This window comes from Neofelis nebulosa, chromosome 2 (assembly GCF_028018385.1).
Source record: "Neofelis nebulosa isolate mNeoNeb1 chromosome 2, mNeoNeb1.pri, whole genome shotgun sequence".
In the NCBI taxonomy this organism is placed as follows: Eukaryota; Metazoa; Chordata; class Mammalia; order Carnivora; family Felidae; genus Neofelis; species Neofelis nebulosa.
In genome coordinates this window covers 176,077,159-176,093,765 of record NC_080783.1, presented here as the reverse complement: position 1 = coordinate 176,093,765, position 16,607 = coordinate 176,077,159, and the positions used below count along the sequence as shown (strand labels likewise).

The 16,607-nt window shown below is 45.8% G+C and overlaps 1 protein-coding gene across 1 annotated transcript in view; it reads right to left on the bottom strand.

Annotated features, from left to right (window-relative positions):
• The window catches only part of C8B (complement C8 beta chain), a 37,385-nt gene extending 27,255 nt beyond the window's left edge, over positions 1-10,130 (bottom strand). Inside the window, exons 1-3 of the mRNA XM_058717265.1 lie at positions 9,948-10,130; positions 3,448-3,604; positions 52-193 (exon numbers count right to left, since the gene is read on the bottom strand). Of these exons, the coding sequence (XP_058573248.1) occupies positions 52-193; positions 3,448-3,604; positions 9,948-10,039 (391 nt within the window). The 5' untranslated portion in view covers positions 10,040-10,130. The remainder of the gene's footprint in view (positions 1-51; positions 194-3,447; positions 3,605-9,947) is intronic.
• Positions 10,131-16,607: the final 6,477 nt, after the last annotated feature.

Below are 16,607 nucleotides of genomic sequence, written 5' to 3'. Positions count from 1 at the left end.
CCATCACCCCGTTTGCTAGATATCCCCTCCCACTCCTGCATCCCTTTATACCTGTCTGTGCACACACAAAGCCTTCACATTGCACTTGACTTCTGCATGGTCTGCTGGTAACACAGTCTTCAACTTCCTTGTCAGAGAAGTTACATGGTTCCCCATTGAACTGAGAGGGCCGGAGCAAGTAGGCATGTCTGTACTGTGGCAGAGAGGAGGAAGGTGAACCAAGGGTGGAGCCTCAGGGACCTCGGGAACTGAGGGATATACACTGAAGGGTTCATGTTGCAAGTGCCTGTTTGCTCGACTATTTCAACTAGACTCTGAGCTCTCTGAGGGCAGAGACCTGGCCTTTGATCTCTGCAGCTGCCGTGATCAATAAAGATTTGCTGAATGTGGGAAAAGCTCGGGCTTCAGAGTCAAAAGGTATTAAGTAGACTGATGTGGCCAGTTCAGTAACACAACACCACAATCTCTCAGCTTGATTACTCCAATGGGTTCATTCAATTATTCTCATTTACTCACTATCTTATAAATCAAAAAGCAAGCACATTGGAGACACATCTGACTCTGATACTTTCTAGTTACGTGATGTTGGCAAGTTACTTAACCTCTGTGATCTCAATTTGGTAACCTATGAAATAGGGGTAATGAATTAACCTAAATGTACGGTTATGGAGTTTCAACTATATAGAGGATCTAAATATGAAATCTCATGTTGTCCGGTACCTAGTAGGCACACAATTTCTTGTACTTATTTTTCTTTATTGTTATCACTTTTAAATTCCCGTTGGTTGACATATAGTGGTATTTTTATTTTTAATTTTTACCAGGCAATATTTCTCTATCTCTAACTTCCTATTTGTTTATTCCAGAAATATTGGATTTCCAAAACACTGAGCCACCCGATGTTGAACAAGGTCGGTACTGATGCTTGCTTGGTTCTTTTTTAATCGAAGTACAGGTGACACAGTGTTACATTAGTTTAGGGTGCACAACACGGTGATTCCACAGCTCTGTACATTATGCTGTGCTCACCGCAAGTGCATCATACCACAAGATGACAATACCATTGACTATATTCCCCAGGCTGTACCTCCATCCCCATGACTTATTCACTCCATAAGGGCTTGCTTGTGTGTTTCTAATCATAATCGTGCCCTCTGGCCTGCCCTCAAGGAGGTCGCTGCAGATGGTGGGGGTGGTGATGGTGAGCCCCAGGCAGGGACAACGCAGTGTGATGGCCGCCATATTGAGGAAGGACACAGTGCTCTGTGAATTGATAGAGGCCTCACTGATACAAACTTGGGAGCCAGTAAGTGACAAGCGAGCTGAGGTTCCAAAGGTGAAACGAGGTGTCAGGCAAACAGGAAGAGGCGGCGTGAGGAGGGCAGAGAAGAGTAATCTGTGGGGAGAAAGTTGCTCTACCAAACCTGAGAGACTAGCAAGAGCGTGCCTTGTTCCAGAAAACAAAAAGATGTTCATCTTGGCCAGAGAGAAGAATACAGGAGGGCGGTGGCCAGAGCTGGAGGGAGACATAGCCAGGGGCAAGTAAGGGAGGGCCCCCCAGGTCTCAGGCTAGATTTAGTATTTTACTATGAGGCAATGAGAAAAAATTATAGGGGGGAAAGTGATCCCATCTGGGTAGCTTCCAAATACTAGTTGTAGGCAAGAGTTTGGTGCGACAAAATCATACAAGCCAGGGTAGCAGGCCCTTTGCAGAATGACATGTTAACCAACCATAGTTATTATTTGTATGGCATCTGGACACCCCTCCCCACCTCTTCCTGCCAAAAAAAAAAAAAAAATACAGACAACCATTCACCCATGCTCCTTTGCATGGGACCCCAGAGGGTCTTTTGTCCTGAAAGGCAGAGACTGGCAGGACAGGGATGAGGTCTGCAAAGAAGATCGTTTGAAGACCAGCCCCAGGCACCAAAGACAAAATGGGATTGAGGGGTGTGGAAATGATGGGAGAGAGGCATCTCAAAATTCCGGTTGAAAGGTTTTGATAACCCTGCAGCCAGTGACCCTGCAGAGAGTGATGATGTCCACTGAGGGCCAGTGCGTAACAAACTCTGAGTGAAGAGTGCTGGCTGGCTGGCTGGCTCATGCTGAGTCTTCCTGGTTTATGCTGCAGATGAAACAATTGTACAGATAATTGGATCAATGCTGATAATTTCAGCAATAAAGCTCACTTTGGGAACTGAATGATCCTGCTTGGCTCTCCACAAAGATCCAGTTAACTGTGTAAACGTCCTGGGTCCACTTTTACAGCCTCGTTAGGGTCTTAGCCCGTGGCTGCTTTGATATCCTGAGGAGCTGGGGAAATGGCAACCCTTTTCTTTTCTCTTTTCTCTCACATACCTGCTGTTCTCAGAGCTGGGATCCCGCGTCAGCCCTCGTATGACAGGGGAACCTGAAGCACAAATACGGCAGGGACTATGGTGGTTTTTGTTTGTCTATTTGTTCGTTCGTTCGTTTGTTTGTGGGACAACACTAGACAAGAAGCCAGCAGCCCAAATTCAAGGCCTTTATCTGCTGCTAGGTGAACCTGACAAAATGCCCGCTCTGAGTCTCTGTTTACCTATTTGCCTAACAGAAAGTGCAACTGGTCCCTTCCCTTCCTTATGGAGGTGCCAGAAAATATCACACGATCAAACAATACCTATTTATGGCGCTCTTGTTATGTTCCAGAAATTGGCCTACATTGTAGGTACAGAATTGAATAAACCTTCAACAACTTACCACTTAATGGAAAGGTAAGTAATTAAGGAAAAATGACAGGAAGGACAGGGAGCTATTACAGGTGTTGGAAGGTTGGCTATCTAATAGCACATAGGGCTGAGAAGTCAACGAAGGGCTCCAAAGAGGTAGCCTGTAGGCAGAGTTTCAAATAATGAGTAGGTGTTCGCCAGCAATGCAAGTGGGAAAGGTCACTCCAGCCTCAGAAAGCAGCATGAATAAAGGCAGAGAGAGAGTGTGAAATGGTCAGAGAGAGACAAGTGTTCTGTGGGCCAGAGTGGGGGATGCCTTATGGAGATGTCGGCCAGGTCAACGTCATGGGGGCCTTGAAGACCGTGAGTCTGGATCTGATCTCAAGAGCCATGTGTAGACTTTGAACGGGTTTCAAGCTGGGAAAAGACAGGCCACGCTTGCATTTTCAATAGCTCCCCTGGTTGTACCATGAAGATGGACTGAAAGAGCAAGTTTGGAAGCAGGAAGTCTGATTAGGAAGCTATTAACCTGAGCAAGGATAAGTATGCTAGGCAAGTAGCTGGAAGGTTGAAGAAAGGATCTACTACGTGGAAACACTGAGGAACAGACTTCATCAAGTGAGCCAATGTTCAATGAGATCCTACTATGTGCCAGGCACTGTCAGCAGTGCCTTCACCACTCTTGCTGAGAGTTAGGGCTTCTGGAAGCTTAGAGCTCCCCCAAGGCCAGAGTACTTACCCTTTTCTTCTGACAGGGATCACACGTGGTCCAGGAGGACCAGCTGGAAAGTTCACAATCAATAGGCATCAGTGAGACATCCACATTCCGTGTGTGTCTGCTCTTGGCGAGGCTCTCATTGACTGCATTTGACTCAAGAGACTGTGGCCTTTCACCTCTAAATGGCCATCATGAGAGAACAGAATCAAGTGTCAAAAAAGAATTAAGTATGCATGCAACCACCTACCCATCCGTTCAATATATATATATATATATATATATATATATATATATATATATATATATATTTGCTCATTTGCGTGAGGCTATTAGTTTATCATTCAAGTATAGGTTAATTCATTCAGCAAACAGTTATCGAACACCCATAAGTGCCTTCCATTTTGGCCAGCTATCGTCGAAAGAGTACCGAACTCAAAAGCAGAAGACAGTCCATCGGCACCTGGGGGATCTGACTTGCCTTTTCGACCTGTGTGAGTTCCACTTTTCTCATCCATGTAATGGGAGAATCATGCCTCCCTCCCAAGGCTATTCCTGGGATTCACTGAGAAAGTACACGTGAGAGTACTTTATAAACGCTAAACTGCTACAGATAAGCAGGGAATATAACCACAGCTAGATGTACGACTTGAAGCAATTCCTTCCTCACCGGGGGCCTCTGTGTTACGCCCAGGGAAAGGAGAGGTTTGGACTAGATGGTCTTTAAGGCACTCTCCCATGTTAAGAGTCCATGAAACATTTGCTGAGAACGAACAACATTCAGGGTACTGTGCTACAGGGGATACAGGGAAATATAAAACATAGGTTCTGCCTTCTGGAGCTCACGTCTATCTTAGAACAGGAGAAGAGAAACATGTCTCATATCTTAGCTCTTTGGGACTCATCCACTAGGCAAGGTTTGTAAGCACGCAGGCTCCAGGGCCAGAGTTTGCCTTAGGACGTCACTGTAGTGTGGAGGCTGGGCCAGGGTGAGGAGAGCCTGGAGGTGGGACAAGCAGGCAGGAGCCTCATGCAGTAGCATCAATGAGTGATGTGAACTTGAACCATGGCAATGTCTAGGGGAGAACACATGGCGGGGGGCGGGGGGCAGGCATACGAGATGTTGCTCCAGTGGAACGGATAGAAAATGAGAGGAAGAGGTTAGACAGGAAGGGGTTCAGGTTGATGCTTAGTTCTAGTTTGCGTGTGTGCGTGAGTGGGGGACACAGGAGAAAAAGAGCTTGTTGGAGAGGATGTGGGCGGGCATGCTGAGTCCCAGGAGCTCACGGAACACCCATGTAGAGTATTCAGCAACTAGTTCCTAAGTGGGTTTGGTACTCCGAAGAGAGATTTTCGCTAGAGATACAGAGCTGATCCTGAGAAGCTATGGGAAAGCATGAGACTGTTATTGAGAGGAGAAGCAGGCCAGACAGAAGTCCTTGAGGGACAGCAACACCACCAGCAGTCCAAGAGAGAATGGTGCCCTGCCAGTCCAGAGCAGACAGAGAATATAAGGGGATGTAGGTGAGGGCAGGGCGGGTGGGTGGAAGGGGCAGACAGTGTCACATCTATAGAGCTGTCAAACAACATGAACTATGTGTAGAAAGTAAGGTGACGCTTTTTGTGGAGTTCCTGGCATTCAGTGGGATATTCAGTAAAAGAGTGGATAAACAAACGTGGTATTGAATCTGTCTAGGCCTCCAGTTAACTCCGTGTGTAACATGACGGGTGAGGGGGGTGGGAGGGAGGGGAGAGTAGGTGATGGGTATTGAAGAGGGCATCTTTTGGGATGAGCACTGGGTGTTGTATGGAAACCAATTTGACAATAAATTTCATATATTAAAAAAATAAATAATAAATAAATTAAAAAAATCAAAAAACAAAACAAAACAAACAAACAAACAAAACCATGACGGGTGCATTTAGATTTTACCCTTCCTCCACCGGCGAGAACATAATCTTGCAACCTGTGTTCCTTTTCAAGGCAAAAGAGATGAGAAAGAAAAACAAAGATTTTCTGAGCACCCAGGACATGTCAAGCTCCGTGTGAGGTGTTTTACCTGGGCCATCTCCTTGAATCCTCACGGCAATGTGAGAGGACATTGCCACTTGGGCAGATGAGGGAAATGACTGAAAGTCACATAGCTGGTATGCAGTGGTCCTGGGGGTCTGAGCTGAGGTCTGTTGGACTCTAATGCCTCTTTATCCATTTCCCCCATGCTGCCTGGAAGGGTGCCAGGAACAGCATCCACTCTACCAGTGCCCTCTGTCTCTATGCAAGGTCTCTTTCATCTCTGTGTCCAAGATTGAGTCATTAGGGAGAGCATCACACTGTTTCCACTGTCTCAAATACATAGTACATCACTCCAGACAAGGGCATTAACAATACATTCTCACTTGGCAAAAGTCCTAAAAAGAGGATAATATTAACTACAGTGAAATCCATCTCCAAAACCGCCCCAGAGACCAGCAAAAATCAATTGCCTAGTAAAGTTGGATCTTTAAGGAAAGGTCAAAGACTCTCCTGGAAACCACAGGTGGATACTTTTAAAATGGTTACTTGAGGCAGGATGCTGCACCCCAGGAGCGGGGCTCAGAATGTGTTCTTATATCTACTAATTTGCTGGGGTTTGACAAAACAATATTGTCTGTGATTCGGCTTCTCCTAAGTATATATTTGACAGCTCGGCAGGGTACCCTCTTCCTGTTTCAACTAAGAAACGGTTACATTGTGTTTTTAGCAACTATCAAGGCAATTCTGGGCACAGTTGAGACTGAGTGGATGGGTAATGTACACGCACTGTATTAAGAGTCACAATTATTTTCTTCTCTGAGATTTGAAAGCCTGTTAATAGGTGAGATGATCATTTACAGAAGGAACTTGGTAAAAAGTAGTTATAGCCACCAGGTCTCTCATTTTTGCACCCCATTTTCATTATGGAGGTGGCAGTATAATGAAGTAATCAGCTGAATAAATAGTATGTTTGTAAATTACATCAGTTAGGATGTGTGTGGTTTATTAGTACTACAAAATGCAAATTGGAAAGAAAGGCTGGCATTAAATTGCATCTTTAAATCCTGGCCTCTGTGTAGGGATACAGCACATTCATTTCATGCCCACGGATTTTTACGGAAACAGACCAGATGGACCTTTTGACCAACTGAAATGACTCTGTCATTCAAAATCCTCTCTATATTTTTAAACATGCCCGGAGAAGTACAGAAAGTAAAATAATAAACACTCATGTAGTCATAACCCATGATTGGCAATTATTAACATTTTGGTATATTTCCTTCAATTTTTTTTTTAATAGAAAATAACCCTATACATTACACATCTGCATTGGATACCAGCCCCAGATACATTTCCCTCTCCTCCTTCTCAGAGGGAACTATTGTCGGGGATTTACATGAATCCCTTGAGCCCTTTAAATATTTTTACATATTATATACGCACAACATATAACATTGTATCTGTGTGCTTTACTCATACTATACATATTATTGTGCAACTTGCTTTTGTCAATCAATGCTCTACTTCTGAGCCCTCTCCATGTTGATTCATAAAGAGATCTAGTTCATTTCTTTATCTCTGATGTCCCATCAGAGGACATAAGTTGCATTCAATGTATTCTTTTTCTTTTTGAAAGACATTTATATTTTCCCAATGTTTTGCAATTGCAAAGAACGCTACAATAAATACGCTTCTACAAGTCCTTGTAACATATCCCTCTACATAAGGAATGGCAAGGATGTGCCTTTCCTTGAGGTGTACAGAATGCAATTGCCAACATCAGGATATATTTCACTGGGTCCCTGTCTCCTACTCTCTTTCTAACAGGAGTTTCTGATCAAAATAAAGATGGATCCATCGAGGAAGGCAGGATTAGGTCAGCAGTAAATTGCAAGCCATCAACTTATAGAGATGGGGTGTGTCAATATATTTTGGCTTTCTGTAGAAATGCCCTGACACAACAACTCTCTGTCACACACAATTTGTTAGGCAGCTACATTCCCTTTGCAAATAGCATCCTTCCTCTTTGCTGGAAGAGGCAGCTTCTGGGTGGCAGATTTTCAATTTCTCCTCTCTCTGTCATTTGCTGTTATAGACATAAAATTTAAAGCAACATCTCAAGGCAACAAATGTGTGGCCCAGAGATAGAGAAATGACATGGGGGCCCAGCACGTCAGATACACAATGCAGCTGGAGAGGGGATAATGCATTTGAGAGGCAGGATAGTACAGGGATACAAAGGAGCTCTGGAACCAGAAAAAAACAAAACAAAACAAAACAAAACAAAACAAAAAACAATTGGATTTGAATCCATATTCTGTTACATAGTAAGTGAGTAGCTTTGTGACATTTACCTTATCTACCAATCTTAGTTTCCCTCTCTGTAACACTGTAAGCAATAAAACTTACCTCCAATAGCTGTGAGGGCTTAGAGCTAATGCATCCAAGTGGCTGGCACAGAGCAGCGATAAATAAACAATAGGTCTTAGGACGATGTGATTATTTCATCTGACATGATTATAAGAACTAAACAAAAACCTTTCTTGGGAGCTAACATGGGGGAGGTCTCAGTTTCTCCTGTGCCAGAACTGAAGGCTGTTCATCCGCTTCAAGTATGGAACTCAAATACCTGCTGTGTTCAGGACCGCCCAGTGGAACTCACGGGTAGAAGCCAGAACACCAAATCTGGTGGGGGTTTGAGACTGACAACATGAGTGAGTCTCTTCTCCTCTCTGAGGACCCTTTTGCTTTTCTACATAGTGTGAATAAGAGATAATATCCATCTCATGGCATGGCTGGAGGATTAAACAAGACACTCTACTTATCTACCACGCCTACCTCCACTTTCCATGTCGGAGTGAACTTCCGAATATATAAATATGATCGTGCTGCTCCTTGGCTTAGAACCCTGCAATGGCTCCCCATTGCTAGAGGGTAAGGTTCAAGGTCCTTAGCTCCCACCCTAGTGCTCCTCCACTCCACCCACTCTGATCCTGCTGACTCCCACTTGATCTCGTCTCTGCTAGTGCCTTGCCTTGGCCCGTGCTCGAGGCCTCCTGAAATAGATTTGAAGCTTCAGGAACAAGCCAGGCTTCTCGTATTTCCATGCCTTTGTCTATGATGCTTCCTTTGCCTTGAACACCCTCCACCCCCTGGGCCATTTGGCGAACATCTATTCTTATATAAAGATTCAGCTCAAATACCACCCTTTTCTAGAAGACTTTCCAGACTTACTGAATGCCCAGTAGAGCTGGTCACTCCCTCTCTTGCTTCTTACCTGTCCCTGTATCATCTTTTGCAACTGTACCTAGAGTGTGTGCCCACATGGTGGCTTTTTCCATGAGAACACAAGCTCTCTGTGTCTTACTCATCTCTGTATCCTTAGAGCCTGACAAGGGGTCTTGCAAAGGGGTCACTCCTATTTGCAGGGGGTCGGGTTGCTATGAGCCCCTTCAACCTCCATTCCAGACACATATCCCTGGGTCTTTAACCCTTCTCTGTGTATACATAGTACATGCATATAAGGCAGGCCTTGGCAGCTTGGTTCTTCGTGGGGCCAAGTTGAGATTCTTGATAATCATAATAGCTATTATTTGTTGAGTGCCCAATGGGTAGTGAACCTCTCCGTTCTGGTCTTAGGGGTGGTGCCCAGTGGCAGCTGAGTGGTGGGAAGAGGTGAGACCGGGGGGTGTGTCTAATGGGCACTGGTACTCCTCACATTAACTGGGAGGTTGTGCTCAGACAGCATTTATGGAATCAACAAAAGGAATGGCACGAACAGCCCTTCTTCCCACAGGGAAGGCCTGCTCACAAGGAGGCCTGGGATACCTGAGCATTTCAGCATCATGGAAGGGCTTCTCACGTACCAGGAGGATCTCCTAATTGCCAAGTCACTGGCACATCTTTCATCGGAGCCCACGTTTGAGCTTTCACTAAGATATTTTCTTTAGCCTGCCTTGTATCCTATTAACAATACCAAAAATAATGAAGTAAATCAGTTAGAACTTAACTGCTGGGAACATACAGGAGTGTGTGTGTGTGTGTGTGTGTGTGTGAGAGAGAGAGAGAGAGAGAGAGAGAGAGAGACAGAGACAGAGAGAGAGAGAGAGAGAACCTGAGAACCCACAGAATTTGGGTTGATGAGCAGGTAGAGTGGGTCCCACTCAGACATTAAAGTCACGGATGTGAATTGGCTCTTTTTTCCATACATGACAGGCCTTCTTTTGCGCAAAGAAGCTTTGTTCAGAACACAGAACAAGTATCCTATTCTCAGCGTGACAAAATACATTTAAACATGTCAGTTTCTCAGGGGAACTTGTGTTGAAGTCAGACGCTTGGTTCCATAATAATCTGAAGACAGTTGTTGATATTATTTTATCAAATGCATGCAAATTGCTCGAGGAGATGCTCCTTATTCAATAGACGCATGACAAAGAGGCGGTCAGCATTTTGTGGCTTCGTACTCCCTGTCACATTATTGACTGGCAAATCACTTGTCACCATCACTTACCTGGAGCCGGGCAAACTGAGGCAGCCCAGGGCAGCAGAGAGAAGAATCAGTTCTAATGGTGTCCTCCGAGCCCACGGCACCGATATCTTCATTGTCTCTACGTGATGGAGCTTCAGCTGAGGCTCCGAGGTCCATGAAAAGTCTGCACAGGGAGCTTCTGTCCCCACAAAGCAAACAGTTCAGCAAAGTAAACAGAAAGCCAGTGGTGCCTGGAAACCCCTTAGACTTTGCACAGACAGAACCGTGCCTATGACCCCAGACACCAATGAGAACAGTGGAAAACTGTGCAGCACATGACACAGACTATCTGGGGAAGCAGCCGAGAGGACAGGCTATCAGTGGGGACGGTGGGCTCTAGGTCCAGACTGCCTGGGTTCAAATCCTTTCTCTGCTTTGTCACCTTTGGCAAGTCACTTTACCTCTAGGCCTCGGTTTCCTCGCTTGCAAGGTGGTGAGGTTTACGGAAAGTAACCTAAGTAAGGCAACGAGGACAGGCCCATGGGAAACACTCGCACGTGGGAGCTATTACTATGAAGTGGAAGGCAGCGTGGGAAGTCAAACCAAGCTTTGCGTTTTGCCTCTTTCTAGCCGTGTGACTTTGAGCAAGTCAATGAGGGGCTGCTGAGCTCTAGAACCTGTCTACCCGAGTTAGAATTCTCTTGGTATGTTTCACTAGTTGTGTGACCCGTGGCAAGTCATTAACCTCTGGGAGCCTCTTTCCTCATCTATAAAACGAGAATAATAGTGCCCAACTCACAAGGCTGATGTGAAGACCAAATCAACTGACATATATAAAACACTTTGAAGGGTGCCTGGCACGTTCTACGTGCCCTCTCTGTAAGTGACCTGCTATCTTTTATTGACTTTCTCTGATTCTGTTCCCTTGTCCACAAAATTTGGAGAGTTAGGCTTACCCGTCACTCAGGGTTGGGAGAGTCACTGGGCTACTAACTGTTAAAGTGCTTCATAAATAGGCATCGTAAAAGCAATAACTGTAGGGGCACCTGAGTGGCTCCGTTGGTTAAGCATCCCACTCTTGATTTCGACTCAGGTCATGATCTCAGAGTTTGTGGGATTGAGACCCACATCGGGCTCTGTGCTGACAGTGAGGAGCCTGCTTGGGATTCTCTCTCTCTCTCTCTCTCTCTCTCTTTGCCCCTCTCCTGCCTGTGTGCTCTCTTTCTCTCTCAAAACAAACAAATACACTTAAAAAAAATAACTGTGAAAGAGTAATTATCCAAATCTGTGTTGTTTGTTATTATGTAACTTACATGGAACTTCACCACGGTTTGGGGAAAAACAGAGAGCTTTCCTGACCTTGCCGGAAAGTGTACTAGGTGATTGGTAGTGGTAGATTGAACATGCGTCTCCCATATTTGCTAGTGACCCTACAAAACCCCACGTGGTAGCAACCTGAAAAGAGTTCAGTCAACACCATTGCCTTCCACCTATGTCTCCCACATTGCAGGTCAGAGGGACTCTCTCTTTCCTCTAGGGGTGAACACAGCAAAGGCAGGTGCCATTCATGTATGGTGAATAAACTTGAGTCTGGAAGAGGGATTTTCCTTCGACTTTTCGTTATTCTGAGTAGCACGCCCATTGCCCTGCCATTTCGATGTGGCGTCCCCCTTAAACGGGATTAAAGGAAAATGTCACATGAGACTCTCTTGCAAGGGCGTAATCCAAGCAAATGTTCAACTCATTACGTCTAGAAATGATTCCCAGAGGACCCGTGACTGGGTGTCGGATGGACGTGTTCACATTTTCAGTTCCAGCTGACACAGTGTCAGCCCCACTTCTCAGCTGGAGACGGCACCTGCCGTCCCTGTGGTGGGGGGCACTGGCGTGGGGTTGGAGGAAGCATAGCACAGACTCAAAGGCAATGTGCAAGTGGCCAAGGATCCCAAACACACCTCTCTGCAAACCACCACTGACTCCTCAGAATCAACAAATTAAAGTCCAAACTGCACTAACCTTGCATTTATGAAACCAACCTGCAGGGCATTAAGGGCTGTATAAACATGGAGGAAGACAGTCCTGTTGCTGTTAATGCTGCAGGTGTAGACGAGGCGACCCGGGGTGGGGGGAGGCAGCAGGCAGCTTGGCGATGCGTTGGGAGGAAGACTGCATAGCATTTCCTTAAACAAGCGACCTCATTTCTCTGTTTTCTATTCTGAAAAATGGAGATAACAACTCATCAAGGTTATTTTGGGGAGTGAATATAGAACACATTAAGCCCTTAACCTAGCTCCCCTCGTAGGGTGGAGTACTCTTGAGTGTCAGCTGGCACCCCATCCTGCCACATGTGCCAGAGGGGCCGGGCTAGGGCTGGGAAGGCAGATAAGCAAGAGCGGCAAGGGGATGGATGGAAGGCCATGGAGGGCGGCCATCCCTTCGCGTTAATTGGGCCCAGAACACAGAACACAAACTCTGCTGTCAGACCATCCTGTGTGCATCCCAGTTATCATTATCCCAAGCACAAGGCACTATCTCACTGTTGTCCCAAAGGATGCAGCAACCTGAACTTTGCCACAATTGATTGTGGTAGTTAATCATTTGTAAACAAGCAGAAAATTGCATTTCAAGAAAGATCCATGTTCTCTCGCGCGCCTGCGTGCGTTTAAGAGAAGCCACATCCTTGCAAGACAAGGCCCCCCTTCCACCTCCTCAACCCGATGGACTCATGGAGGACCCTGCAATTTTTAGCGGCCAGTTACATGAATGACTCAGGTGCTCTCTCGCCAGATTTTTTGCGCATGCTGTTCTCTCTACCCAGAATATGTGCCACTTGGTTAAACAGAATTCGTTGTTTGTGTTTCATACTAACGTTACCTTCCCAAATGACTCTCCTGGGGTCCTTTGCCCCCTGGTGGCTTACAGTGCTGCTCACCTGAGGTTATGCCAGGAGGACGGCAGCCTCAGGCAGCAGTGATAAAACAGATTTTTCGTGGGAATTCTTAGCAATTTAACAGGCTTTCCCATATGTCATCTTGTTTGATCTTGACGATAAGCTAATAACTGTAATTTTCCATGCCTCTGACATGGGGTTCCATAACTGAGTCCACGAGGAAACCTACGATCAGGTGTGGATTTTATGTTGTTATTTTTTTGTTTTTTTCCTGACTCCCAAAGTCTTCTGTTTGTAATTCCAAGGCTTTACCCTCCTTTTAGAAGTTCCAGGATGGATTCAGGTATAGCACAATTATCACACCTCACCACTCTCTGGCCATAGCTCTCTTCTCTAAGAGTAGGTTTTAGAAAATGATCATATGTCTCCAGGCCTTTAAATTGTACAAAGAAACTCATAACTGTACGCCTATGGATCCACCAAGAGTGCATTGTTTTTTTCAGCCTTTGATAACTAATTTTCTATCCTCCATTTCCATAATTAATCCCACACATTTTAGGTTTTGTTATGGCAATCAATACTCTCCCCCTGGTACCTATTTTTGTATTAGTTAGCTTTTGCTGCATAACAAAAATTCCTAAACTTAGTAGTCATTTACTAACTCAAAATTCTTTGGGTTATCAAATAGGTCTGGGCTAAGTTGGGTCATTCTGCTGGTCTTGCTGGGTTCACTCATGCAACCTCAGCCAGCTGGTGGGTTGGGAGGGGGCTGGCTGATACAGCATTGCCTTGTCTACTTGAGGATTCATTCTGTCTATCAGTGCTGACTGTTGACTGAAGCGATGGGGTCAGTGGGCCACAGTTCTCCAAACAGACTCAGTCTTCTTCACGGTGATTTCATGGTTCCAAAGAACAGCAAGAAAGGACAGGCTCCTAGGCAGAAGTGCCTTTTAAGCCTCTGTTTGAATCATGTTTCTTAATGTCCCACTGGCCAAAGCAATGGCCAAACCCACACTCAAGAGACAGAGACACAAATCATACCTACTGATAGAAGGAACAGCAGAGTCCCTTTGCAAAGGGGTGTGCGTATAAGGTTGCAAGGAATTTGTGGGTATTTTGGGATTTACCACAGATATGCGCCACTTTCACAAAAGCAGTTAAAGCTCAGTGTGCCTCCTTCATTTCTCTCTTCTCCTGTCCTTGTGATTTTGTAGTGTGTGTTGAGATAATAGTGGCTTATTGTCGATAGAGCCTATAGCTCTGACTTGCTGGATGGAGAACAGGCCCTGCTGGGGCTCCTGGGTGGCTCAGTCTGTTACGTGTCTGACTCTTGATTTTGGCTCACGTCATGATCTCACGGTTCATGAGATCGCGTCCCATATCAGGCTCTGTGCTGACAGCATGGGGCCTGCTTGGGATTCTCTCTCTCCCTCTCTCTCTCTGCCCTTCCCCTGCTCATACTCTCTCTCTCTCTCTCTCAAAATAAATTTAAAAATTCTTTAAAAAAAGAGCCCCTGTGGACTCACAGAAAACTTTATATGACTAAGAATTAAACTTTTGTTATGTCATTGAGATTTTGTGGTTTATATGTTACTGCAGCAATAGCTACTCTATTCTGACTAGTTATATTCTAATGTTTCACACAAAATTTGTTGTGTATGTACATGTTTCTGGGGAAAAAGCCCATATTTCCCCTCAGATTAAAAAATATCTGCGATTCAAAAGAAGTAAAAACAAAAGGAAATGGAAAAAAATTCCCTCAGGAGATGTAACTTTTTCAGCTCACAGAATTCTGGGTTTTTCGCTTTGAAGGTGGTGTGGAGTAGTTGGAAGTGTCTGAGGCATCAGACAGACCTAGATTAGCATTTCATTTCTCCCATTTATTAGTTTATATCCTGGACAAATCCCTTAAGCCCTCCGAGCAGTAGTTTCCCTGGTTTAAAATGCAGGCTTGTTGAAATAATGCTTCAATAATCATTTATTGCAAGCCTACTACATGTCAGGCACAATGCTAGGTGCCGGGGTATAAAGATGAATGTGTAATAAACCTTCCACATAAGAGCGGACAATCTGGTGAGATAAACAGACACTATAATACATCATGGCAGTACAGTGTGGTGAGTGCAGTGATGGAGCCTTCAGAGCACAATCTGGGCACAGCCAAATGTGTGTGTGCATGTAAGTGTTTACATGTGTGCATGCACATGTCAGAGTGTGCACAAGTATGTGTGTGTACAGTGTGCGCACAAGTGTGTGTATGTGTGTATGCACACGCGTGTGCACGCAAGCACAAGAGGGCGTACACTGTTGTGTTGCACACGTGTGTGCACAAGTGTATGCGTGAGTGTGCACGCACATGAGTATTGTGTGTGTGCGTGTAGGTGCACAGTTGTGTGCAGCTGCGAGTGCACACATGCGTGTGCATAGTGTGTGCACAAGTGTATGTGTGAGTGTGCACGCATGACTATTGTGTATGTGCGTGTATGTGCACAGTTGTGTGCAGCTGCGAGTGTGCACACATGCGTGTGTGTGCATAAGCGTGCATGTGTGAGTGCACATGCACAAGCATGTGCACACAAGCACAAGAGTGTGCGTGTGAGCATCCTGTGTTGCACACGCGTGAGTGTGCACAAGTGTGTATGTGAGTGTGCGTGCATGAGTACTGCATGTGCGTGTGTATGTGCACAAGTGTGTGCAAAGTGTGAGTTTGTGCACCCACGTGTGTATGTGCACATGCGTGTGAGTGTGCACACAGGTGTGTGTGTGTGCATGTGTGTGTGTGATCATTGGGAAAGGTTTCTCAGAAGTGATGCTCGAGCTGGCCCCTCAGGGGTGAGGAGGAGTCAAGAAACCAAAGGACCAAAGGGAGAGCATGTGCTATCACTGGGACAGGGCAGCAAATTCAAGATACAAGGGTGGGACCCTGCACAGAAGTTGGGGAATCGAAAGCCATTTGGTATTTCAGGGGCACAGAGTTCAGCATGAGTAGTGGGAAGAAATGGCACTGGAGGCAGGCAGGAGTCATATCATGAAGGGCCTGGTGGGCAGTGCTAATGATCGGGACTTGTGTCCTAAGTGCAAGGGGACCTACTGAAGGCTTTGGAGGGGAAGGGAAAGGACAGCTTTCTCTGTGGGAGAGACTACTCTTGCTGCAGTGTAGAGGATGGACCGGTGGAAGGGAACTTGGAGCAGAGAGTCTGGACGGGGGTGTGTTCCAACAGTCCACTGAGAGATACAGACGCCCGAAGCAGGGTGGTGGTAACAGAGAGGAGGCATGGACACAATGTGTGCATTCTGTTGTGGAGAGAAGTAAATAGCACACTATTTACTTTTAAGTTTTAAGTTGATTTATTTTGAGAGAGAGAGAAAGCACAGGTGGGGGTAGGAACAGAGAGAGAGGGACAGAGAAAGAATCCCAAGCAGGCTCCGCGCTGTCATCGCAGAGCCCAGTGCAGGGCTCGAACTCACGGACTGTGAGATCATGACCTGAGCTGAAATCAAGAGTCGGACACTTAACCAAATGAGCCACCCGGGCGCCCAATAACACACTATTTGTAAAGGACTTTGTAAACCATGCTGCTGGGCACAAGGTGGGGTCATTATGACGGAGATTATGGTTCTGTGTTAAGGAAGGTATGTTAAGTCCCCTGGGCTGAGCTTGTCAGCTGCCCAGAGCGCCCTGGCTCCACTCGGCATCCATTTCCTTCTTTATCACTCATGGTCCTGTGGATTCAAGGGTGCACGCTTGGCTACCATCAGGTGAGTTCCTTGTCTTCCAGGCTCACCTTCCCTGGACCCTGGGGATGGGCGAA